Below are 26,809 nucleotides of genomic sequence, written 5' to 3' on the forward strand. Positions count from 1 at the left end.
TTTTACTGGAAATCTACTTTAAAATATGAACTTTGAAATAAGACTAAACAGAGCAAATAGGGTTCCTCTGATGTAATGTCAAAATTATAAAGAAATTGAAATCTCTTCTATAGACAAAGGATTTACTCTTGAGGCTATTTACTGTCCTCGTCAGTGTTGTGTAGCTATTATCTTACAAAAGTTGATTCAAATTTAGTACAATTCTGAAGGCAACAAAAATTTGTCATTTTAGCTATAGGCCAAACTTATTTTTGACATATAATACATGCTGAAAAGATACCTGTAGTTTAATGTTGACCAGTGTTCAAAATAGACCTATTAGGACACTGGTCAACATTAAACTACAGGCATCTTTGCAGTATTAATTATATGTCAAAAATAAGTTTGGCCTATAGCTGAAATGAAAATTTTTAGTTACTTTAAAATCAGGAAGTTGGTTAATTTTTCAGTTTAAATACAAATGGCCACTTACTAGCTACTTTATTTTGGCTAGACGCACAGTTTTATTACTAGAACATAAGTTTTAGTGTGTTCATCAACAAATCCTTGTTGCATAATCCATAAGGGATGTATCTGGACAAATATAAAAAACAACTGTAGTAGTCCAGTTGTTGACCATACCAAGTTTTGATTTAATTTAAAATGCAGTATGTAAAGGGAGGTAATGTTGTGTGACATTTAAATAGTAAGGCTACTTTCACACTAGCGTTCGATCGGATCCGTTCTGAACAGATCCGATCATAATAATGCAGACGGAGGCTCCGTTCAGAACGGATCCGTCTGCATTATTTTAGCATATAACAGCTAAGTGTGAAAATAGCCTCGTACGGATCCGTCCAGACTTTCAATGTAAAGTCAATGGGGGACGGATCCGCCTGAAGATTGAGCCAAATTGTGGCATCTTCAAACGGATCCGTCCCCATTGACTTACATTGTAAGTCTGGACGGATCCGCACGGCCAGGCGGACACCCGAACGCTGCAAGCAGCGTTCAGCTGTCCGCCGGTCCGTGCGGAGGCGAGCGGAGCGGAGGCTGAACGCCGCCAGACTGATGCAGTCTGAGCGGATCCGCTCCATTCAGACTGCATCAGGGCTGGACGGCTGCGTTCGGGTCCGCTCGTGAGCCCCTTCAAACGGAGCTCACGAGCGGACCGACGAACGCTAGTGTGAAAGTAGCCTAAAGCTGTTACAAAGTGGTACTGCCTCAAAAATTAGTCTAGCAAATTTATTTTAAAAAGTGCACATATTCTTAACAGGTAACATGTGGAAGGCTTTGCAGTATCATAGTGAAGATAAACTGTGCATTGAAAAACATATTTATATAATTGTCCTTTTGAAAATATTATATTATAAAAAATATATATTATTATAGAAAATAGTATGCAACCCTCTGTAACACAGACGCACACCTTAAAACAAATCCAAAATTCATATGTTATTTGAAGCAATTTTAGAGTATGGTGGAAAGCTTGATTATTATATTCCAGTCCCTCACCTACAAGGCTAGGACCATAAAATCTCCATATTTTTTCTCATATTATTATAAATGATCTATTAACCATCCCATATGTTCATGTAACGTAACATTAATTCAAAAGATTTTTGAATAATAAGCTTACGCAGGCCTAATGAATAAATATATTTACTAAGTGTGATTAAATATACGATAACACAAACAAATCATATACTAAATAATAAAAGGTAAATGAACATCACTAGCCAAAATATGTGGTAGGGATCGGGTCGATCATGCTACAACACATGGCTGTCTACCAAGTTATAACACATGACCAACACCCCAGGGTGTAGAATAGTTAGGGCAAATCAATACCTACCTAGGATGAAGTGCCTGGTAATATCCCAATTAATTGTTAGTGCAGACCACAGTTATTCCCATCACCTCCTCAAGTGTGCATCACGCATGTCTCTGAGATCACTCAGGAATATGTACTTATCAGCCCAATGGGGGATGGGTACTATCTCTAACCCACTACATTTACAAAAATTAAACAGAATTAAAGGGTACATAACCAATCAGTACTTTAAAATACCCTTAAAATACAGTTCACTTCCCAGAGAAGAAATTAGATCTTGCATTACTGCATGATGTTGTCTGTTTTATTGTCTGTTTGGCTCCTCCAAACGTAGCCTGGAATCTAACATTGTTAACTTATTTTGTATATATAAAGACGTTCTAATTAAAACAATTTGCCTTTATTTGTTGATATCAACTGCCATATTATTTAAACTGATTACTGGAGATTTCCTGCAAGTATATTTTGTCCCCATGCCAAAAGAAATTCAACTAGTATGATCTTATCTCTATCCAACCTACTATTCTCCTAGGAATATTCCCTCCAAGCAAAGCTTTCCATTGTAAATATACTGTACTACATAGCCATAAAATCTGTTCTTATAAGAAAATGTGTTACTGTACAGAATAAGTAGTTAATGTCTAGAACTGAACTAAAAAAAACACTGGAATCCAGTTGACTATGGTAGCCTCTTGTCAATATGCAACTAAGTTCAGTAAGAGTTGGCAGTATGCTATATTATTATTTTACTGTACTTTAATGTGTCTACCACTCAGAAATTGTAATATAAGTAACCTGCCAAGCCACTACCCACCAATATTCAGCCTCTGGATGGCAGATGACAGTATTGCATGAGTGCAGGCATTTCTAATGGTTTCTTTAGTTGTGTGCCCTTTTGCTTTTTTTATTGGCAGTTCTGCCAAACTGTTGTGAAGGTTGTAGGCAAGCTAGTTGGAGAAATCACATTATTAGAGGCAGGTAAAAATGCATGCACAGAAATGGGATATAAGACTACCAGGAATACAGACAAAACCTTCACTGCTATAGACCACCAGAAATACAGACAGTAGCCCATTTGGTAGTCTATATCACCAGGGATGCAGACAAGAACTTTCAGTGCACTAGGCCTGGGTGCTGTACGATACAATTTGTTTGGATGCTGCGAGGCTCTTTGTATTTGGCTGCTTTATTTATTTATTTTATACACTTATATAGCGCTACTATATTCCGCAGCGCTTTACAGACATTAGCATCCAACTGTCCCCAATGGGGCTCACAGTCTAAGTTCCCTATCAGTATGTCTTTGGAGTGTGGGAGAAAACGGAGTGCCCAGAGGAAACCCATGCAAACACAGGGAGAACAGTAATATTCATTTTAAGTAATTCTGTATTACCTAGGTTAATTGAGAAAACAGCCCAACCCCCTATACCTGCCCCACAAAGGCTTAGAGTGTATATTGCTATCTTCAGTCTTTTGCCATGAATTACGTTTTGATTGTGGCACTTTGTGCTGTAGTTTGAAATTATATCATTATTATATCTATCAGTTATTTACTAATTAATTAGGTATATTGGATGTAGTAAGAAAGAATTGCATATCAAAACCATTAGCTAAACCCAGCAGCACATAAACAGACACCTAATTACCATGGTGTTACTACCTCTATTGTATGCACAGCACTATTTATACAGCTACAATATCTCCAATTCCACCATGTTTCTACATTGCTGTAAAGTGCAACACTGCAGAAAGGCCCTTACTGACTGCTGTAAAGAGGCATATTAGTGGTCATTAATGGGTTAAGGAAGAATCACTTCTTGAGTCCTTCAAACCTGAGGCCTCTCTGTGGGTTCAGTGTTTTCTAAGCTGACAATTGGCAGTGGCAACAATACAATGTTGGAAACACAGTGGTGTGCCACTCAGTGATACAGTACAAGAGGGCAAGAAGACAGTAGGAGAGCTAATATAAATATAGAGTTCGGACCGCGCAAGTCATCAAGGCCAGTATACAAACGTTTTTTTCTTTCTTCCTTCTCCTTTTTGAAAGAGAACCGGGGGCTGCAAATATCCTTTATATGGATATCCTGCAACTAATAAAAGTTAAGATAGTGTAAGTCGGTACGGCTATTTAGCCTGCACTGCACAGATTATACTTACACAGCGCTATGTAAGCCAAGGCGTGTATCTGATATCCTCCGTAGCTGGTTGAATTTGTTCTGACGGAGATCCACGTTCACATGCAGTCACGCAGGGTCTAACCACGGACTTAGTTCAGATAAGACCCCAACTTCTCGGACCTGCAGCACAGCATTTTTGCGGACTGGTGATAAATTTCTTTTTACATAGTAGGAGAGCTAGTTTGTTATACTTTAGAAGGATAATAAATATCTTCAGAAGGATAATAAATATCTATTGAGAAGCTAAAAAATGTCACTTGTCTTATATAAAGAAAGACATCCTACCTAAAGTGTTTTAATAGCACTAATATATTTTACATGTGTATAAATAATATCTTAATGCACATCAGTCCCTGTTTCCACTGGAGTGACCGGGCATTGTTTTTACCCCATATCAAAATAAAATCTGTCACTTGCTTCACTCAGAGAAAGACAGTATTAAAGGGGTTGTCTCACCTCAGACATTGGGGACATATCACTAGGATTTAGCCCCAGTGTCTGATAATTGCACGTCCCACCTCTGGGACCCCCACATATCTTTAGAATGGAGCCTGCAAAGTGAATGAGGGTGCACCGCGCATTCATTCCTATGGGAGCGCCAAAAATAGGCGAGCGCTGGGTCGGCTGTTTCCGTCAGCCTGATAGAAGTGAATGGAGCTGTGGCTGCGTATGCGGGCTGCATCCTCCTTCACTTTGCAGCCCTAAAGATAGGTGCGGGTCCCATATAATAAATATTCCCCATTGATCGCTAACCTTCCATAATGGTATGAATGAATATTTACAAACAATGTTAACTACATATTTTATTAAGTAACAGGTATATTAGAAGCCAGGTAAAGCTGAGGCTATAAAAAAGGTAGTAATTTTATTGGCCATATTTATGAAAATTATTACATTTACCAATATGGTGACATGTGTCACCTGTTAAAATGCGCTGTGCTATTCCTGAATTTCATAAGCCTGCTGTTCGATAGCATTTGTATATTTATTAATATTGTACAAGTATACTTTCCTATCTCTTTCCTAAGACTTCTAATATTTCTTCTAACAGTATCTCCTACAATTTCACCATCTCCATTTCCAAAGGAACTCCCCTCTCTGCAACCAGAGACTGCTCTTGGTAAATAAAGACTACATAAGCAATTCACTGCAGAATTTAGCTGCTTCCACGCTGTGTCTTGCTTCAGTAATTACAGCAAAAGCTTTTCCTTTTCAGAGCTAGTTAGAGCCTTTCACTTGTAAAGGGCGTAAAATCATCTCCATTCTGGCAGTGCATGCTTGCAGTAGCGTCACCCTGATTTACTTTTTGATGTCATATTTCCCATCATAGGCTGGGTTTACAAAACCGTAACAGAAAACCCAACAGACCCAATTATAGTCAATGGGATCTATCCGGCACTGCTGGTGTCTGGCATATGCCAGATCTGATACTTTAGTTTTGCTTTTTTTAAATTTTCTATTACTTTACTAGAAAAGCACAGTGATGTGAACCTAGCCTAACCCATTCCATCATCATAATCAATACATAATGCTAAAACTCTGATTATTTCTTGTAGCAGATGAGAGACTGGCTAATTACGTGCCTAATGAGATGACTGTCTCCCAGATTGTATCTGGTAATTTTTATTGTTCATTAAAGACAAATAATCTTAAATATTTGATCATGAGGATTCACAGGATTTTTTGTTTAAAATCACAGGTTTGGCTATTATAGTTAAATTAAGCTGAAACAATTTGCTACCTAAGTGTATGGCCCAACTGTGTGCTGGCCCATGTGGCCAATCCATTCCTACCCATGGCAAAATTATGCAGCCAGAGATTACGGTAGACAGACATGGCTTGACCACATGCAGCTAGCGCCACCATCAGGCCATTACTGAACCAGGCTTAAAGTTGACATTAGAACAATTTAAGGGGTTTTCCCATCTCAAACAATGGGGGCATATCGCTGGGACCCGCACCTACACTGAGAACGGAGTTGTGGAGGGTGCACTGCACTGGCCGGCTCGTCTATTTCCGTGAGCCCCTTAGAAATTAATCAGAGCGGTGGCTACGCAAGTGTGGTGCGCTCCCATTCAGTACTATGGGGAGCGAGCTTGGTAGTTGCCGGACCCAGTGAAACCCAGGGTCCTCTGGCTACCACCTTCCCTGCTCCGTTCTCAGTGTAGGTGCGGGTCCCACCTCCTAGCAATATGCCCCATTGACTCAGATGGGAATACCCCTTTAAGTGTTAAAGCACTTTTTATAGTCTGCAGTGGATTTTAGAATATTATCACTATCTAATCTCTTAAATAATGGTTCAAAATAGATTTCAGTTTAGTTTTTTTGTTCTGACTCCAAATACCATGATTACCTTCACAAAGCCAGAGAAATGACGGACAATTTTGAGTGATTGCACTGCCACTAGTTGTTGTCATATGTGATATAGAAACGGTTGTGTAAATGGGGCAGCCTTTTTTAATCTATGGCTGTGAGAAAGGAATCAAAGGAGTTGAGCTCATCTGAACTACAAAATTCACTGTTCTCTTGTAGCCATAAGCAAACACAATTCAGAATTTAGCTGTAATCATAAGTAGAGAAAACACATAGCAATCAATGCAAAGCGCAAAAGACATGTATAGGCAAAGTTACTCATTAGCATTTTATGAAGATTTAAACTGAAACATGTTGCAACTGGATTTTAAATTTATTAAAGTATTCCTTTACAGGGAATATATCATCAGAAAAATACTTTTTGTCAAACATATTTTTTTTTTTATTATTATTTTTTTTTCCATGTCCCTATCTATTTTTAAATAATCTTAAAATCCTGCAGTTTTCACACTGGCCACTAGGTCTAAAATATGTTAAGTCACATAGGCCATAGACACAATAGACACGATGGACAGGATAGAAGCCCATTGACTTCTGCGGGAGAGTTTTCTAAGCATTCTCTGTGACCAGGAGGGAGTAGATAAGATTTGACAATCATCAATTGTGAATAGTGGATGCTGTTGTCATGATGGGAATGGAATAGCAACTAGGCCAAGACACCGGGGAAAGGGAGTAGGGAACCTCATAATGCATCCCTAAACCTCTCCCTTACTCCTAATCGTATGAGCGGACCCAGATGGTAGGAGGGCTCATACACAGGAACCTTGGGCCCTACTAACCCTAAAGATCCCTGGAAAATAGTCAGGACCAGAGACAACCAGTTCCTCCACCAGAAGGATGAACCAGAAGTCTTCCACTGGCTAGCTGCAAGAAAAGGGGAAGATACTGAAAAGCAACTTGATCGGCAGGTAAGAACCCAGTGAAACAACTACGCACCTAAACAACAAGCACTTACCTGCCGCAGCAACAGGATGGAACACCAACACCAATAACACCCTGGACCCCCATGTGAACTGGATACATGACAGCACCAGGCAGAGCTGCTCACTGACTTGTAGTTCCCCCTCCGGGGAACGCAGGAGTCCTCTCACCAAAGGCACAGACAGAGGGGGAACATCTAGCATCCAAGCAGGACAATACACACCAACGACAGTCCAGACATGGAACAAAAACCAGACATACAACAGACCCTGAACATAACCCACACCAAACATATACAAGGGAAGGTAAGGTAGAATACATAGAAACATTGGGAAGATATTGGAGAGACATTGCTGTCTAAGGCCTATTGCACACGGCCGTTTTTTTTTCCTGTTTACTGGCCGTTTTTTGCGTTCCGTATACTGTCCGTATACGGAACCATTCATTTCAATGGTTCCGCAAAAAAAACGGAATGTACTCCGTATGCATTCCGTTTCCGTATTTCAGTTTTTCCGTTCCGTTTTAACATAAAACATGTCCTATTATTCCCCGCAAATCACAGTCCGTGGCTCCATTCAAGTCAATGGATCCGCAAAAAAAACGGAACACATACGGAAATGCATCCGTATGTCTTCTGTTTCCGTTCCGTTTTTTCCTGAACCATCTATTGAAAATGTTATGCCCAGCCCAATTTTATCTATGTAATTACTGTATACTGTATATGCCATACGCAAAAACGGAACGGAAAAACGGAACAGAAACGGAAACACAACGGAAACAAAAAACGGAACAACGGATCCATGAAAAACGGACCGCAAAACACTGAAAAAGCCATACGGTCGTGTGCAATAGGCCTAACTAGGTGGCCCTCACACTGGACAGATGGAATATCCAGACAGGAGCAAAGCTCCATCACCAACTAAGGCAGGAATACCAATTACCTCACACTCACAGCGCCAGAATAAGTAGAGCCATGAGGCCACACCCAGAACATACTTAGATCCATACCCTAACCCCACACACACCAGACTGGGAATAAACAAAGATAAAGGGAGCAGTGCACAAACATGCAGAAACAACACATTGCACGTTGCAACTGAATGCACATCAGACGTGTCACGGCAAACTACACTGGGACCGAGACACAGACATGACAGCTGTGTTATCCATACAGAGGTGACATCTGTCATTGTAATTCTGCCTGTTCAAGAATTTTTCATCACTCAAGTTGAATAACGCAATTTAAGTATTAGTTCATTGTGAAAATGACATCAAGAGATCCGATGCAGACATATGTATATTAGCTTGGAATAACCACAATATTAATCATACACCAGATGTTTCGGTCCAACAGGACCTTCCTCAGCGGCATTATCTGTCGTATGGAAGTTCTGTGGTGATCCTGGATGCTTGTTATTCCAAGCTAATATACATATGTCTGGATCAGATCTTTGGATGTCATTTTTACAATAAACTAATACTTTAATTGTATTATTCAATTTGAGTCCTGGGAAATTCTTGAACAGTGTGATTGACTACTAAGTCCTTCACTAGCACCAACAGTTTAATGAAAAGTGCAGACCCCACTTTGATCAAATCCTGTAATCCTGTTTGTGACTATAATGCAACTGAAAAGTTGTTCAGAACAGGAAGTCTCAACATACTATTGGGCCTAGTGATCAGTGTGAAAGCTGCACAATTTTAGATTTCTTTTAGATATAGTGACTTGAAAAATGAAAACAAAAATCAAACTTTTTTTATTAAATGTTTAATGTAAAAACGTGGGGTCATTTATCAAACTGGTGTAAAGTAGAACTGGCTTAGTTGCCCATAGCAACCAATCAGAATCCACATTTTTTTTTCCAATGGAGCCATCAAAATGTAAGGTGTAATCTTATTGTGCAGTTCTACTTTACACCAGTTCGATGAATGACCCCTATGGTTTAAACAGTAGGCCCGTTTTTGATGATACATTCCCTTTAGGTTCAGTTCATACTATGTGTTGCTACTTTGCAGGTTATTGACTTGAGTGATGCAGATTAAGGTTCAGGAGTAGATCCACATGCAGACAATCCTATTTTTGCAGACCTTATCCTTCTGTAAATATGTATCTGGGGCGCATGGGTTCTCCCTTTCAGTGTCTTGGCAAGTACAAGTGGGGCAATATTTATAGAACTGTGTAAAACTGTGTTTGCTGCCTGTAGCAACCTTTCATTTCTTTTAATGCTCTTGAAAAATTTAAAGGGGTTTTCCAAGATTTAACGATAGTAACTAGTGTTAAGCGAACCCGAACTGTAAATTTCAGGTCCGTACCGAACTTTGAGAGTTCGGGTACCCGGACACGAACCCGAACTTTGCCGGAAAAGTTTGGGCTTGAGTTCGGTGTTTGGGCATTTAATAAAGCTTGTTGAAAGGCTGCAGGGCTGTCAATCAACACGCTTTTAAGCTGTAGGCACTTAGAAGCCATCACAGCCATGCCTACTAATGGCATGGCTGTGATTGGCCGGTGCATCATGTGACCCAGCCTCTATAAAAGCTGCATCACATGTAGCACCACCCATCAGCTCTTAGTATTGCACGGACAGGAAGCAGGCAGCTGAACTGAGGGAGAGTTAGGACTCTGGCTATTTGTTTTGTGTGTGGCCTACAGTATAAAGATTTTTTGTGGGTGCAATATACCATCTTTGCACTCCTGACACAGAAATATGATAATTAATCTGGTTGTTAATTCTGTGGGTGACCTATAGCGACTTTTTTGTGGGTGCAATCCAGCATCTTTGTACCCCTGACACAAATATATAATAGTTAATCCGTCTGTTAGTTCGGACGGTGACATATTCCCATTTTTTGTCTGAGGCACACCTGCATTGCATACGTGACAGTGAAATTGATATAGTTAATTTGTCTGTTAGTTCGGTGGGTGAAATATACCCAATTTTTCTGTGAGGTACAACTGCATTGCATACGTGACAGTGAAATTGATAAAGTTAATCCATCTGTTAGTTCGGTGGGTGACATATACCCATTTTTTGTCTGAGGTACACCTGCAAGGCATCAGTGACAGGAAAATTGATATAGTTAATTCGTCTGTTAGTTCGGTGGGTGACATATACCCATTCTTGGTGTGAGGCACACCTGCACTGCATACCTGACAGGGGAATTAATATAGTTAATCCGTCTGTTAGTTCAGTGGGTGAAATATACCCCATTTTTGTGTGAAGTACACCTGCATTGCATACGTGACAGTGAAATTGACATAGTTAATTTGTCTGTTAGTTCTGTGGGTGAAATATACCCAATTTTTGTGTGAAGTACACCTGCATTGCATAAGTGACAGGGAAATTAATATAGTTAATCCGTCAGTTAGTTCGGTGGGTGAACTCAAAGAATGAGGAGAGCATCAAATAAGGGACGTGGCCCTGGTCGTGGAGCTGCTGGTGTTGGTGGAGCTCCTGTTGCAGGGAGAGGATGTGGTCAATCTGTGCCAGCTACAGCGTTGTTTTGTAGGCCCGAATACCGGTGTACGAATGGTGAGGCCAGAACAAGTAGAGGCGGTAGTATATTGGGTGGCTGACAGTGCCTCCAGTTCCTTCACATTGTCTCCCACCCAGTCACCTGTTGAAAGCGCAGAGTTGGCACCTGCAGCCCATGGGCATCTGTCTTTCACCTCATCCCCTTGCAAATCAGCCGAGCAGTCTGAGCCCCAAGTCATGCAGCAGTCTCGTGGGTGGAAGATGATATGAAGGACGATGAGGTCCTACACCCCACATGGAATCAAGGTCATGCAAGTAACGTGTGCAGTTCGGAGGAAAAGGTGGTGGTCACACAGCGCCAGCCGCACAGCAAAAAAGGGAGCAGGGTGAAAAAGCAGAGTGGCTGTCCTCTAGCCAGTACACCTTCTACTGCCTACCACACCCAGGGACTGAGCACTCCACAGCCATCTCCAAGGTGTTCCCTGGTGTGGCATTTCTTCAGACAATGTGCTGACGACAAGAATTGAGTGGTTTGCACGCTGTGCAATAAGAGCCTGAAGCGAGGCATAAATGTTCTAAACCTGAGCACCACCTGCATGACCAGGCATCTAAATGCAAAGCACGAGCTGCAGTGAAGTAAACACCCTTAAAAACCATGAAAGATCTCAGGTTACTCCTGCTCTCTATTCTGCTGCAGTCTCGGCCTCTTCCTCCACCTCTGGAGTGACAGTGGCACCTGCCACCCAGCAAACAGAGGATGTAGCAGCAACGCCACCACCCCTGTCACCATCGCTAAGCATCTCCACACTGTCCCATGGAAGCGTTCAGCTGTCCATCTCCCAAACACTGAAAAGAAAGAGGAAGTACCCCCCCCCTACCCACCCGTGATCCCTGGCCGTGAATGCCAGCATTTCAAAATTCCTGGCCTTTGAAATGCTGTCATTCTGTATGGTGGAGATGGAGACTTTTAAAAACCTTATGGCGGTGGCTGTCCCACAGTACTTGGTTCCCAACCGCCACTACTTTTCAGGCGAACCATCCCTGCCCTGCACAACCAAGTGGTGGACAAAATTAGGTGTGCACTGCGCAACACCATCTGTGGCAAGGCCCACATAACCAACGATACGTGGACCAGTAAGCACGGGCAGGGACGCTATATCTCCCTAACTGCACACTGGGTAAATGCAGTGGCGGTTGGGCCTGAGGCGGATAGCAGTTTTGCGCATGTCCTTCCGCCACCAAGGATTGCAGGATGTTTCTCTTTGCCTCCCGTTGCCTCCTACCCCACTTCATCCTCTACCACCTCTTCATCTGGTCAGCGTAACACCTTTACCACCAACTTCAGCACAGCCAGGGTAAAACGACAGCAGGCAGTTTAGAAACTCATCTGTTTGGGGGAAAAACCCGACACTGCGCAGAACCTGTGGACAGGCATGGAACAACAGACCGATGAGTGGTTGGTGCCACTGAGCCTCAAGCCCGGCATGGTGGTGTGCGATAACGGGCGAAATCTTGTAGCAGCTCTGGGCCTAGCCGGTTTGACGTGCATCCCTTGTCTGGCGCATGTGCTGAATTTGGTGGTGCAGAGATTCCAGAAAAATTACCCCAAGATTTCAGATCTACTGCAGAAAGTGCAGACCGTCTCTGCGCGCTTTTTCCGTTCTCACCCTGCTGCTGCTCGCCTGTCAGCATAACTTCAGCCTTCCAGCTCACCACCTAATATGCGACGTACCCACACGGTGGAACTCCACCTTGCACATGCTGCAGAGACTGTGTGAGCAGCAGCAGGCGATAGTGGAGTTTAAGCTGCAGCACGCAGGGGTGAGTCACTCTGCGGAACAGCACCACTTCACCACCAACGAGTGGGCCTCCATGTGGGACATGTGTGACATGTGTGCTGTTTCGAGTACTCCACCAACATGGCCAGTGCTAATGATGTCATCCTCAGCGTTACTATCCCACTTCTATGTCTCCTTGTAGATGCGATGCTGAAGGCATTCCCACCTGACAATGGGGGCTCAGTGGAAGCACAAGGGGAAGGCAGAGGAGGAGGAAGAAATCGCCAACGCAGCTGGGGCACCACCAGCACCTCAATAGGCAGGGTTAGCATGGCCGAAATGTGGAAAAGCTTTGTCAGCACGCCACAACAACCAGCACCACCAGCTGATATGGAGCGTCTTAGCAGGAGGCAGCATTTCAGCAACATGGGAACAGTATGTGTGCACACGCCTACACGTACTGACTGATGGGTCTGCCCCATTTAACTTCTGGGTCTCCAAATTGGGCACATGGCTTGAGCTTGCCCTTTACGCCTTATAGGTGCTGGTCAGCCCTGCGGCCAGTGTATTGTCCAAACGTGTGTTTAGCATGGCAGAGGGGGTGATCACAGACAAGCTCAGCCACCTGTCCACAGCCAATGTGGACAAGCTCACGTTCATTAAAATGAACCAGGCATGGATCCCACAGGACTTGTCTGTACCTTGTGCTGAGTAGACAAGTATACCGGCTGCACCCAGCCATTGTTATACTCCAGCGCACTTTCTCTTTGCATTCTCTTTTCTATTTCCCAATGTTTTGGGGTCTTCCCAATTTTTTAAATAAAAAAATAAAAAAATGTAAATAAAAAACAAACAAAAAACAGAGTTGGCTACCTCCTCCACCGCTGCTTCCACCTCCACCGCCACATCCACCGCCTCCGGGAACCTCTTACTCCACTTTGACCTCTGCCTCCTAGTTCAAGATTATTATTTTTTATCAGATTGGCTGGGGTCCAAAACCCAACATCCCTGCCAATCAGCTGTTCGGGAGTAGCTCCATCGCTATACATAGGCACCATTGGGAAGTGGACAGAGCTGGTTACTTCAATGTTGCTTCCATTGGTCGAGAAAAGCTTATCAGTGCGGTTTTGGACTATCAACGATCTGATATTGTAAACCTGCCCTAGAGATAGGTCATAATTTGTTAAATCATGGAGAACCCCTTTAAGGTGCTTGGTTGCTATGGGCAACAATGAATGTTTTTATTTTAGTCAGTTTTCAAAAATGTTTTTCAAACAGTGCTTGTTTCAATAAATCTTACATACAATAAAAATATCCTACACGTAGATAGTGTAGATTTAGTTATGGAATCATTACAAACATTAGGGGTATGAATAGTTATACCCCTTGAATTTTTTGTATTTGCATGAAAAGCTTATAAATGTGATCTTGATTGTGTCCAATATATTCTACTGGTGCCAGGGGCGTAGCTAAAGGCTCATGGACCCTGGTGCAAGGGTTCAGCTTGGGCCCTTGTTCCTTCAGTGCTTTGTGGCCAGGGGCCGGGAAGCACATAGCTCTCCTTCAGCCTGAGGCAAAAACTGAAACGTCCCCCCCCCCCCATGCCAAATTCTTGACCAAACCCCTTTTCCTCCAGCCAGAGGTGTAACTTGAAGAATCTGGGCCCCAGTGCAAAATCTATAACAGAGCCCTTCCACCTTCTATTATACCAGTGTCTTCCTATACAGCACAAAAGTCTTTGGGCCCCCTCAGCCTCCTGGGCCCAGTAGCGACTGCTACCTCTGCACCCCCTATAGCTACGCCCCTGACTGGTACTAATTCTGTTCTCATCTTAAAGAGTAATGTTTACTTATATTCATGATATAACTTAGCTTAGCAATGACCGTTTTTAGGGCGGGAGCAGCCAGTATCCACTGATTCCCCACAATCGACTGTCCACACATCTCCTGAACAGCAAAAGACCACACTGGGTAAAGAGAGTTTCTATTTGTCTGCCACTGCTAAATGTATTGCTTTTATTGATAAATTTAACCCCTGTTTTCATAAAATAAATACAATACGTAAAGCCAGAAGTTAATAGATTCATTTAAGAAACATTTCATTGTACATACACAGTGTACATTGAACGTGAATGGTAGGAGTAGTTTACAGCTGGTTTTAGGCCTAATTCATGTACACTTTATGGATCTGTATTGTACAAATCCATTATATATCACCCATAGCCTGGTATGTACCTATACAGTATTTCTGTGTGCCTCCATATGTAACTGGGAATGTAAATAAGCTCTTATACACGAGGAAAAAGCTGACTCTATTGTGTTACCTATTAGATAACGATAAGTCAATTTCTATCCCTTTAAACAGGCCTTAGAACATGACTTGGGATATAACACAAAACCTGAGTCTTTTCCATTAGAAAATGACAACCATAACTTTTTTTAAGAAAAAGACTCAGGATATGGTTTATATTCCAAGCCATGTTCTAAGACTTTACTAGGTATCCACATGTTTGTAAGAACCTGAAGAATTAATTTGCAACTTTATTAAAAAAGGAAATAGCTGTTTTCTATATTCACACTACAAAAGATATAAAATACACGGTAATGTATATATAACCCCAAACAGTGCCAAAAAATGTCTCCTGCAAAAAAAGAAGGCCTCATACAACCACATCAATGAAAAATAAAAGCATTATGGCTGCTGAAATGCAGAGGGAGCATATTTAGTATGGCTCAAACAGGCCTTATATCTCAACTCTTCAATAACTCCTGACCTAAAATCTTGTCTTCTTAAAGGGGTTGGTTACCGAAAAAAGGGCTGCAAATGTTATACAATAACAAAATAAGCATTCGTTTCCTTAGTTCAGCACAAATTTTCTGACAGTCTCCAACTGCTCTTTGTTTGCAAGCTGCCAGTAATATTATGCTGCAATGGCTCATGTCAACTACAGCCAATCATTGCCCTCAGCAGTTGCATGATGATTCCAGTAATATGGCATGGAATCACCTAGGCCACTGATGCTCTAGTGGCCCATTTGTCTTTGTTCACAAGCGGCTAGTGAACATATGCTGTAACAGCACATGTCAACTGAAGCCAATCCGTGGCCTGTGTGGTCACATGATAATGTCAAGTGTACAACAGGTGATTTCTCATGCCCCAGATTGGCTGCAGTGGTCATGTGTAGCCACAGCATGTCATCACTGGCAGCTTGTAACCAAAGACTGTTGTGGGACCAGTGGACAATCCCTTTACTATTGCACAGATATCCCATCTTTAAACGCTTTACAGCTACAACATATTTCCTTAAAGGGCATCTGTCAGCAGATTTGTACCTATGAAACTGGCTGACCTGTTGCATGTGCACTAGGTAGCTGAAGGCATCTGTGTTGGTCCCATGTACATATGTGCCTGCATTGCTAAGAAAAATGAAATTTTAATATATGCAAATGAGCCTCTAAGAGAAACGGGGGTGTTGCCATAATTCTTAGAGGCTCAGCTTACTGCAACATTGATAAGACCAGGCAGGCGTGATCAAGTTTACACTGCCTGGCCATGTGAATCAAAGTGGAGAGGGCGCGGCAGTTGCAGAGAGAGCTGAGCCTCTAAGTATAACAGCAATGCCCCCATTTTTTCTAAAGGCTCATTTGCATAAATTAAAACATCATGTTTCTCAGCAATGCAGACACATATGAACATAGGACAAAAACAGTTGCCTTCAGCTGCCAAGCGCACATACAACAGGTCAGCCAGTTTCATAGGCACAAATCTGCTGACAGATGTCCTTTAAAAATGCAATCAGCTGACAGCACAGGTCTGGCTTTTGGATTCCCTTAGGACCACTGAGAACCTTTTGCCTTAAGAGAACAACCCATTGAAAGGTCATTCGTAGTAGAATTTCAAGAAGTTAACATGCTGATCTAATAAGCTTTTTCACTGAAAGGCGTTGCTCAGTCTAATGGGGCACAGGTTAGGTCCTGGCCTGGACAACTCTTTAACCTGCATACTTTAATCATCCCCAGCTACTCAAGATGTAGCAATGGAGATGTCTCCTGGGCATGCAAGCTCAACATATACATATGGTAATTATGGTGGATTTTTTTTTTCCATTGCAAGTTTGTGCTTTATTGTGAGAATTAAGGAGCAGTAAAAAAAAATTGTGGAACGGAAACGTTTTTTCACATTTTCTTCTTCTGTTAATTACACAGCTAATTATTATATCAATTCTATAGTTTTGTCTAAAGAAACTATTTATTTGCAAATCAAGACAATGAACTAGATTTAATACTTTTACTGTAGATATAGTACAGACAGTGTTTCATTTTTAATATTGCAGTTTTGTTTGTAATCTATAAAATTCTACACAAATATTTGCTGTTATGAACAAACCTGCTTCCAAGAGATTCCATGTCTGTTTAGCTGGAATTATAGTTTCTGCTAATCTAGTTTAGATTTTTCACCACAAATTCACCCAGTAGCCACTGATATACCACAAGTGAGGCCACTCTTGCCTCTAAAAAAACACCTGACAACTTTAGGTAAAAGCAACCATTGTCTGGGAAAACCTTTCAGTTATCATGATAGAACAGATTATAATGAATGGTTTACCGAAATATACATTCAGAATGTATCTATGTCACAAGGCACTTATCTACTAAAGATGGGTTTCCTCACACAGCAAGATCAGTACATTTTATGGCAGATATCAATCCAAGCAGTGCCTCTCTAGGACAATTCTCTCTAAAGCCTCATTCACAAGACCATATTTTGCATCCATGTCCAAAACACATTTTTTCGCCCTATTTATTTGTATGGGTTCCCCCAAAAAACTGACTGCAACATAGTGTTGTCCACATCTGTATGTCTTTTCTGAATATACAGTAGAACATGTCCTATTCTTCTCCATATTGCGGACAAGAATAGTCCTTTCTAGGGATGGGAGTGAGAAAAATGTGGATTGCACATGGAAGATATCCTTATTTTATGGATCCATGGTTTGCAGACCACAATATGGACATTCTTGTGTGCATGAGGCCTTAACTCTATGGACAGTTGCGCGTAAATTTTCACAGAACAATCTTCAGTCTCTATGATCTGATCACAATAACTGTTCCACATTAAAATCAGTCAGATCAGGTCTTCTCCATTCTGATTTATCTAAATGACAAATGTCATGAGCATGTCTTGCTAATATGCATTAGCTGTCACTTCATTGTCTGATTAGATGTGTGCATTTATAAGGAAGGGTGCATGCCTATCTGATAAAGTGACCAGTGAGTATGTACAATTTTAAGGTAGAGCAACTACTAACAATTTCTTTGATCCCCATACTATTAATAGAGATAGAAGCAATTTTACTCACTCCCGTTAATTCTAATACTGTAGCGGAATATTCACAAGTTTCTGTTGTGTTGTTACAATTTTGGAGAAATTGCATCAAAAACTGACATGACCACAGCATGTGAATATACCCTATAGCGACTTGTAAATGGGAATGAAACCCTTCCCATTGTGACTGTAAATGGACAACACTTCTAATTGGCCAACAGTGTGAAATGCCACCTCTACTTTGTGTTGTGTCTTGTGTTTGTGATACCTTCTTCTAAAAGTACTACATAACTGTTCTGAACATATTTTTCAGCTGCAGATGAGAAGCAGCCTATTTATGTTCCCACTAACATGCCCATCTTGGAAAAGCTACAGATTCGCTATGGTAAACTATATTTTCATATTTGTGGGGATTTTTTTCTAAGTCCTAAAACAATTTTGTAAGATACATTCACTTCTGTTTCTCATCTGAGGAAGTGTGTTGCCTAAGAGTAATTATTACAGTAAACCATAACCAACTATACATACATTAAAAGTGTTTTATACAGTAATTTGCATCCACATCCTTTAAAATAATCATTTATGAAGGTAGCTGTAATTTTCTAATGTACTTCTTTTACCTGTATTGCTCCTATCTTCAGTTCTGGGCTGTGATCACATGTCCATGGAGCTCTTTCTTATGTCCATATAGGGGCCATCATAAGGGAGTGTCTATGTAACTAGCTTGGTGGGAGATGCTATAAACTAGCTGGGTGTTAGGGGCAGTGATAGAGGAGTGTCTATGTAACTAGCTGGTGGGAGATGCTATAAACTAGCTGGGCCTTGTTAGGGGTGGTGCTGAAGTGGTGACAGAGAAAGGAGAGGTGCATCATGGGTTTGGTTGGATACAGCAACAGGAAATGCTACATCCAGGTTGGAAATAATCTATATGGATTTGTTTACATGGGGGAAAGGGGTCAAGAGAGTCCAGAATAAAAAAAACATAAAAAAAACAAAACATGGGGAAGATGTACATATCTATATGAGCTAGGCAACTAACATATGTATATGTGTTAAATCCCATAGTAATCCTGGAAAACCCCTTTAAGGGTACTATTAAATGTGCAGCTTGAAGTGTGGATACCATGGTGAACACTAATTTCCAGGCTGCCCCTGGACTACATCTTTGTTTCAAGTGACAAGTCCAGGTACAGCCCAGCAATTAGCAGTAACTGCCCAAGCCACGCACGTAAAAGTAACAAAAAGCTTAGGCAGGGTGCTGAATCTTCTTAAAGAGATCAGTCCTGTATGTAGACTTATTGGCAATGCTCTATGGGAAATGAATATGCAAGTAGGTATCTCCCAAGAAAGAGAACCATCTCACCAGGACCACTATTGGAAGTGGCTCTCTACAAGTCAAGATCCAACTTTCCAACAAGCCTTGGAATTTGACAAGGAATATAGCAAAACCAAATATCCATCCGTAGACAGCTTTTCCAGGGTGCTTGCCCCTCATCAGTATGGAGTGGGTTTCTGGCTGGCTCAGTGCAATGCCTTGGAAGCTGCTCAAGCAGGGTGCTGATTTTCCTTAAAGAGACCAGCCCTGAATGGAGACTTACTATAAGTGCTTCATGGTATGGAGACTTATTTACAGTGCTCCATGGGAAATGAATATGCAAAGAGGTATCACCCAAGAAAGAGATACCTGTGTCAATTATATTTAGGGAAACTGGGAACAGCGCTGAGGTGAAGTTTTATATAGGACTTTTTTATTTGTACAACTTCCCTGATCGCACAAAGCACTCAACGTATACCTTAATGTGCTAGAACTTTGTAGCATTCTGTACTTTACATTACTATTGGGCATCTTTAATGCTTATAATATTAATTGTACTCTTAGTTGTACAGCACATGAACTATTGATTTACTGAAGAAAATACTAGTAGTATAGAGAGTATTTCTATAGAACATCTATATCTATTAGATACTGTAAAAATATACTTATAGTTTACCATTGCTGAGCTAACTGTAATATTTTTCTAGCTACTACAAGACAAAGTATCCCAGCCAGACAAACTACCCCGCCCTTCCATACACGAACAAAATCAACCACGGGTAAAGCTTGGTAGTTTCTAGCGCTCACTTATCTCTGCATACTGGCATTAGACATCATGCTATATTCCACATTTCTCTGCTTATGAGCACACGATTCAGTCCATCTCACAAGCTTTACTTGTTACCACATGACCCTACTGTATCTCAGCAGCATCATCCGCTACGTGGCCATTCAGTCCCCCTAGCTATGTCTTTGAGAAATAGGTATTCTTTTACGACAATTACAATTTACTTCATGTTTCTTCTTGAAAAATGGTGACATGGAAAATTGTATATTGGTGTCTTTAAGAAGAATACCTATACATAAGATACATCGCTTATTTTGCTTCCACATATTGTGCTTCTGAAAGCTTTGAGGCAGAGATATCAAATCAAGCTGTTTAAGCAATGAATCATTGAAGGTTCTTATAGTGGTTCTTCAAAAATTATTTCAAATGGCCACAAGCATCTTATCCTTTAATGTGAGCAGGACTGATTGCCTTCACTTGCACAGTTGTCTTTGCCTCACTATGCTCTGACACTTGCATATTCTACATATTGGCAAGCGTTCATGTCAGGCTGCTCAGCCATGATGGCATATCATGGGCAGGATCGAATACCATCTATTGCAGAGCAGTGTAGTGAGCTCCCACCTCTCACCCCCCTAGGACAGCTCTACACGTGGAGGCAACCAGTGCTGCTCACAATCTAGAACAGATTGCCTGTGGTCTTTTTTAAACGTTTCCAGAGAGCCCATTTGAAGTCCTTTAGGCCATGTAAAACTGTACAGTGTAACGGCACTCAAGGTAGTTTTTTTGCGACGTTACATGTGTTGTGCCGTTTGTAGAATTTGACTGCTTCACATAAAAAAAACTAATATTTGTGAAAGTCTCTATTACTTGAATAAACCTGTCTCAATACATTCTAATAAGCATATTAATTGCACACACAAGCATGTGGTACGTGCTAGCATTGAAGTAAAAGGTTAAATGTTAATATTTGGAACTTTTCTTTCAGCGATCACAAGCGGTCAGCATATTCATACTACATATGAAAGTATTGCTAGGACTGAAGTACCTCCTTCTGTATCTGGTATATTTTACTATTTCACAATATTTCGGGTGTCTTAAATTCAATATATACTGGCTGTCCTTATTTCACTGCATTAAAGAAACAATATGCACATTCATTTTTTTACTTGAACACATTTTAGTAATTAAAACAAATATTCGTTTTGTTCAGGTGTCTTTTCAGCTATAACATTGTCCGTTTAGCTTCATTACAATATGTAGAATTCTTAAGAGGTTTGATTAGTTTGTAGGGTGCTGTTTTCATTTAAAGTATAGATTTCGAGTACTATTTTGTACAGTATATGTATAATTGGTTGTCACTCCCTCTACTTGGCTTGTGCTAGGATATTTTATAAAACTGCATTTCTTTTATAATACTCATCAGCTAGGTTTCATATTTCTTCAGCTATGGCAACTCAAAATCTCCCAGCAAAACAAAGAACATCGCCCCCTCATACTCAAAGAAATACAATCATGGGTAACGCTTATAGCGCTATATAATCATTGCATAATGATGTTAGCTATCATGCCTTTTATAGAATATGTTTCTGCTTAAAGGCACATGATCTGTCCATCATACAATCACGCTAGCTACCACTCAACTTGTCAGCAGCACTCACTGTATGGCGATCCAATCAGCCTATGCCTTTCTGAACTAGGTGTTCTTCTATGCAATTATTGTACTTTGTTTCATCTCCTTGTGGCTGGGACTATTAGCATAGGAGTCACAAGAAAGAGTAGTTGCTCCTTTTGCCCTTTCGCGCATTGTGCTACTGGAAGCTTTGAGGCAGAGATATCAAACAAAGTTCCTAGAGTGAAGTCATTAGGATAATGTAAGTCATTTAGACTGGATGTATAGAACTGAAAACCAACCCCAACCGATAAGGTTTAATATTATGAGACTCAAGTATTTAAAATTTAACAGAGCATTAAAAACATCTCTGAAAGTCTCTATAGCTTTGATACATCTGCCTCAATAAGAATTTTCTGTGCATTCCAATGCAAGCATGTGCCCCCTTCGATCCTTTCAAAAGGAGATTAAATATTAATATTTGGAATTTTCGTTTCAGCATTTACAAGAGGTCCGCACATTCATACTACATATGAAAGTATTGCTAGGACTGAAGTATCTCATTCTGTTTCTGGTGCAGTTGTCTTTGCTTATCACACTATAAAGGCTGAGGCTAGCTTATATGTCGGCATTCTTAATATTTTTTAATACCGTAAATACGTTCAGTTCTACATATACTTTGAGGGACCAAAACTTTATGTAGCTTAGCTTTGCATAAAATTTTTGCACAAATTATTTTGTTTACAATATTTATACATTAAAAAAAAAATAGAATTTGTGATTTCTTAGAAAGTCTTGGTATTGATGGCTTATAATAAGTTGTGTTCAGTTACATTAGTTTAGTTTAGTTTTGAATAGTTTCCATGTCCAGGCATTCTGTTATACTATTAAATGGTATTTTTTAATTGGTATTTTCCAGATAAAATAACTCAAATTATGCAAAGAAAACTGCCCTCTCATATGCAACCAAAAACAACCATGGGTAAAACTTGGTAGCTTGTAATGCGGTACTGTCATTTCGTAATGGCATGGCATACAGTGGATATTTCTTCTCAAAGGCTCAAATCCATATCATAATCCATTCAGCATACAGTTCATCTCACAATCCATACTTGCTACCACGCAACTCTTTTTCAGCAGCAGTCACTGTATGGCCATCCAATCAGCCTGCCCCTATCTGTTTGAAGTAGGTATTCTTCTATGACTTGGGTTTACCATATTATTTAGATCAGAGTAAACCGAACTACTGTTAGAGAGGAATACCTATAGACAACTTTATTGCTTCTTTTGCCTCCACACATTGTGCTACTGGAAGCATTGAGGAAGAGATATCAAACTAAGTTCTCCATGATAATGATAAATTGTAAAGTCTCGACATAAAGTCAGCAGGAAAAATCTTAGCAGGATAGGTCACCAATACCAGATCGGTGTGGGTCCAACACCTGGCACCCTCACTGATCAGAATGCCCCATACATTGTGTGTACAGGGGCATAGCTATAGGGGGTGCAGAGGTAGAAGTCACTACTGGGCCTGATGGGGCCCCTTGTGCCGCATAAGAAAACACCAGTATTATAGAAAGTTCATGCAAGTCAAGTTATACCTCTGGCTGGAGGGAACGGGATAGGTCATGAATTTGACATAGGGGGTTGCTGTTTCAATTTTTGCCTGGCCAGAAAGCACTGAGGGACGGATGGGCCCAAGTTGAACCCTTGCACCAGGCCGCATTAACTACACCCCTGACTGTGTAGTTTCAGGCACCAGAGTACTGAAGCTCAGCACCCATTCACTTGAATGAGACCTGAGCCATAGTACCCCACCACGGCCACTACACAATGTGTTGAGCTGTCTGCCTCCAGCTCCATACACTGTTAGCCTAAAACAGCTTCTGTAGCCCATTTAAAGTACTTTAAACCGAACACATAATACTAGAATGTAAGCACACTTGAGTTACTGCAGGTGAGGTTTAATTTTTTGGCTCTTGACAGAAGAATAGGAAAGATACTACTAGTGAAAGTTGCTTACTTTGATACATCCACCTCAATGATGCCAAATAAGCTTATTATACTTGTTACCAGCGTGAGCATGTGCCCCACTCCATCATTTCAAAAGGAGATTAATTGTTTGTGTTTGGATTTTTTCTTTCAGCATTCACAGAAAGTCAGCATATTCAGACTGCATTTAAAAGTATTACTAGTACTGAAGTACCTCCTTCTGTATCTGGTATAGTTCCCTTTACCTTCTCACAGTTTAAAACTAAATGTTAGGCTATAGTCAGCATTCTTAAAAAGAGTTTGAAACCATCTTTTTACCTTTACCTTCTTTAGGCACATATGGCATTATTTGTTGTTGCTTTATAGCCGAGTACCATTGAATGACAAGTTTACAGAGAGATCCAGCTTACAATGAAAGCATAGGGCCACCTTTGTGTTTTTCAATCTCTTAGTGCTTGATTTGCTATTCATTTAGTTTTTGGGCCATATAAAAAATTCTACTAACTAGTAATTCTATGGTTACACTTTCCTAGTTATCTTTCCAAAGTTTTAAACAGTCTCGCCTGGCTGTCTGGTTATAATATAAATGTATAGAAGATTCATTTTGGACAAGGGGAATTGTTTTGTTGCATTTTTTTATTGATAAGGAATATATGATATCTGACCATATTGTACCTACAGGCTCCTGAAATGTAAATCGGGCACAGTCTGTATTCTCTAATGTGCTTAGTAGGTTTCAGCCGTACATTGTGGTATAATTTGCATTAAATGGCAGCAACTGGATTTTATGTTGTGATTAGTGTATAAAATAGGTTTGTGTGTTTATGTATTAGATATGTATGCTATTAATGAGCTGTTTCAATATTTCTCTAGCTACTGCAAGCCAAGTTTTCTCAGCCAGACAAAGTACTCTGCCCACCCATATTCATACAAAAACAACCACGGGTAATGTTTGCCTTAGGGCGCTTTTGTTTGTAGCGCTCTATTGTCATTAGACATCATACATTCCCTTAGCATATCTATCTGCTTAAAAGCATGCTATCTGTCCTAAATGCATTCGGCCGAGCACCTAATATAGTGCTTCTCCCTATCCAGCGTATAAAGACTGAATCATCCTATCCAGGTAAAATCTTAGTCCGTCCAACAGTCCATTACACATACCAGACATCCAGTTCACAGTCCATCACACAATCCATCCCACGGTCCAGCACCTATATCATCCATTCCACAGTTCAGCACACAATACTGTGTCTTCTCCAGCATACAGTCCAGTCTATCCCAGAATCCAGCACATACTTCATTGACATGTCAGTAAACAAGCAGATCACATAATACAGTCAATTAGATTCCAACATGAAGTCCATCTATAATACTGCTCACTTTATCACCGTATCCAAGATGCCGTCCATCTATGAACTAGTCCATGCAATCATCCAATGCAGCAGACAGTCCATAATTGCTGCCACACAACTCCTTTCCGCCGCATCCACTGTATGGCCGCCACTGTCTGTAAAAATTAGGTATTCTTCTGTGACACATAATTACAAATCTGTTCCAACAGTGTTGGAGCAGACAATTGTACATTAAGAAGAATACTTATATATAGTAAAATATTGAGTCTTTTGCTTTCACATATTATGCTTTGAGGCAGCAATATCAATTTTTTGTTAATGTTTCGTGAGGTCAGCAGAAGAGTCCTGTGAATGCATAACAGTGCATCTGAAATGGCATGTAAACTCCATGTGTAAAACTGGAAATGACAAAACTTTGTGTTCTTGAGGACTCTAAGTATTAAGGCATCCATGAAAGTTATTTTGAAAGTTTCTACTTTGATCCATCTGCCTCAAAGGATTCTAACTTTAGCATTTCACTTTCTATAGAATTGCAAGCATGCGTGAATTTCATTGGGTAGATTAAATTTTCCTTTTTGGAATTTATCTTTCAGCATTCACTGGAAGTCGGCATACTTCTGCAACACAGGGCAATATTGTTAAGACTGAAGCGTCATATTCTATACGTGGTACAATTCCTTTTCCATAATATTTCACAAGATCTGTTGATTAGACCATACAATTAACCTACAACAAGGCAGCTCTGTCAATTAAGACAGCTATAGTAACCACTTGTACCACATCCAGAGTAAACCAAAAACAAAACAAGTGGAGTATTGTATCAAAAATATATCATTTATTATAGAATATAAAAATGGGGAACAACGGAATGTTGTAATACAGTACACGGAGAAGCACAGAGTGAGTCAATTCAAAAAGACACCATGGAAATACGCAAAGTAATGCGCAATTGGGTACGGTCAAGTGTGAGGCCAAGCTAGGGCTCTGGGAAACCAATGAGATACTACGTGTGCTGTTCACCCAATTAAGGGTATGGTACACCCAGTACCACAAACAGAAAGTAAACCCAGAGTCGTAGCTACATACACTAATGATGTAAACATCACCATCAACCCCATATAATCATAATAATGACCAACCTGGGGTGGAAGTGGATGTAGATGATACAATAAATGTACATAAATAGTACCATAGGTATACGCCTAAGTGCATGGGACCCGACAAGAACACGTACAAGGGAACCATACACAATATGAGTCAAGCTAAATGCAGACCGTACCTGAAGTCATGGTGAAAGTAGAAATGACAGACCCTGGGCGCGGGACTGTCATTTCTACTTTCACCATGACTTCAGGTACGGTCTGCATTTAGCTTGACTCATATTGTGTATGGTTCCCTTGTACGTGTTCTTGTCGGGTCCCATGCACTTAGGCGTATACCTATGGTACTATTTATGTACATTTATTGTATCATCTACATCCACTTCCACCCCAGGTTGGTCATTATTATGATTATATGGGGTTGATGGTGATGTTTACATCATTAGTGTATGTAGCTACGACTCTGGGTTTACTTTCTGTTTGTGGTACTGGGTGTACCATACCCTTAATTGGGTGAACAGCACACGTAGTATCTCATTGGTTTCCCAGAGCCCTAGCTTGGCCTCACACTTGACCGTACCCAATTGCGCATTACTTTGCGTATTTCCATGGTGTCTTTTTGAATTGACTCACTCTGTGCTTCTCCGTGTACTGTATTACAACATTCCGTTGTTCCCCATTTTTTATATTCTATAATAAATGATATATGTTTTGGATACAATACTCCACTTGTTTTTTTTTTTTTTTTATTAGACCATACAGTCTATAGCATTTTTATTTATCTCTTTGTA

At 40.6% G+C, this 26,809-nt stretch overlaps 2 protein-coding genes across 9 annotated transcripts in view; both read left to right on the forward strand.

The window, feature by feature from the left end:
- LOC122930980 overlaps positions 1–25,698 on the forward strand; it is a 33,865-nt gene extending 8,167 nt beyond the window's left edge. The window contains exons 3-11 of one of the 2 annotated variants that reach the window (XR_006388198.1): positions 5,042–5,110; positions 14,428–14,505; positions 18,174–18,245; positions 19,883–19,954; positions 20,951–21,025; positions 21,410–21,481; positions 22,074–22,148; positions 22,494–22,556; positions 23,721–23,795. Coding sequence is in view for 1 of the 2 variants with exons in the window: in XM_044284800.1 (XP_044140735.1) it covers positions 5,042–5,110; positions 14,428–14,505; positions 18,174–18,245; positions 19,883–19,954; positions 20,951–21,025; positions 21,410–21,481; positions 23,721–23,795; positions 24,440–24,511; positions 25,512–25,643 (717 nt within the window). In the remaining variant the exon portion in view is untranslated. Of the gene's footprint in view, positions 1–5,041; positions 5,111–14,427; positions 14,506–18,173; positions 18,246–19,882; positions 19,955–20,950; positions 21,026–21,409; positions 21,482–22,073; positions 22,149–22,493; positions 22,557–23,720; positions 23,796–24,439; positions 24,512–25,511 lie in introns of those variants that run through there. The other variant, XM_044284800.1, reaches the window with a different exon arrangement.
- LOC122930979 (ABI family member 3 binding protein) overlaps positions 1–26,809 on the forward strand; it is a 407,440-nt gene that overhangs the window by 231,935 nt on the left and 148,696 nt on the right. The gene's annotated exons all lie outside the window — the stretch shown is intronic.

The sequence above is a fragment of the Bufo gargarizans genome, chromosome 3, assembly GCF_014858855.1.
Source record: "Bufo gargarizans isolate SCDJY-AF-19 chromosome 3, ASM1485885v1, whole genome shotgun sequence".
NCBI lineage: Eukaryota > Metazoa > Chordata > Amphibia > Anura > Bufonidae > Bufo > Bufo gargarizans.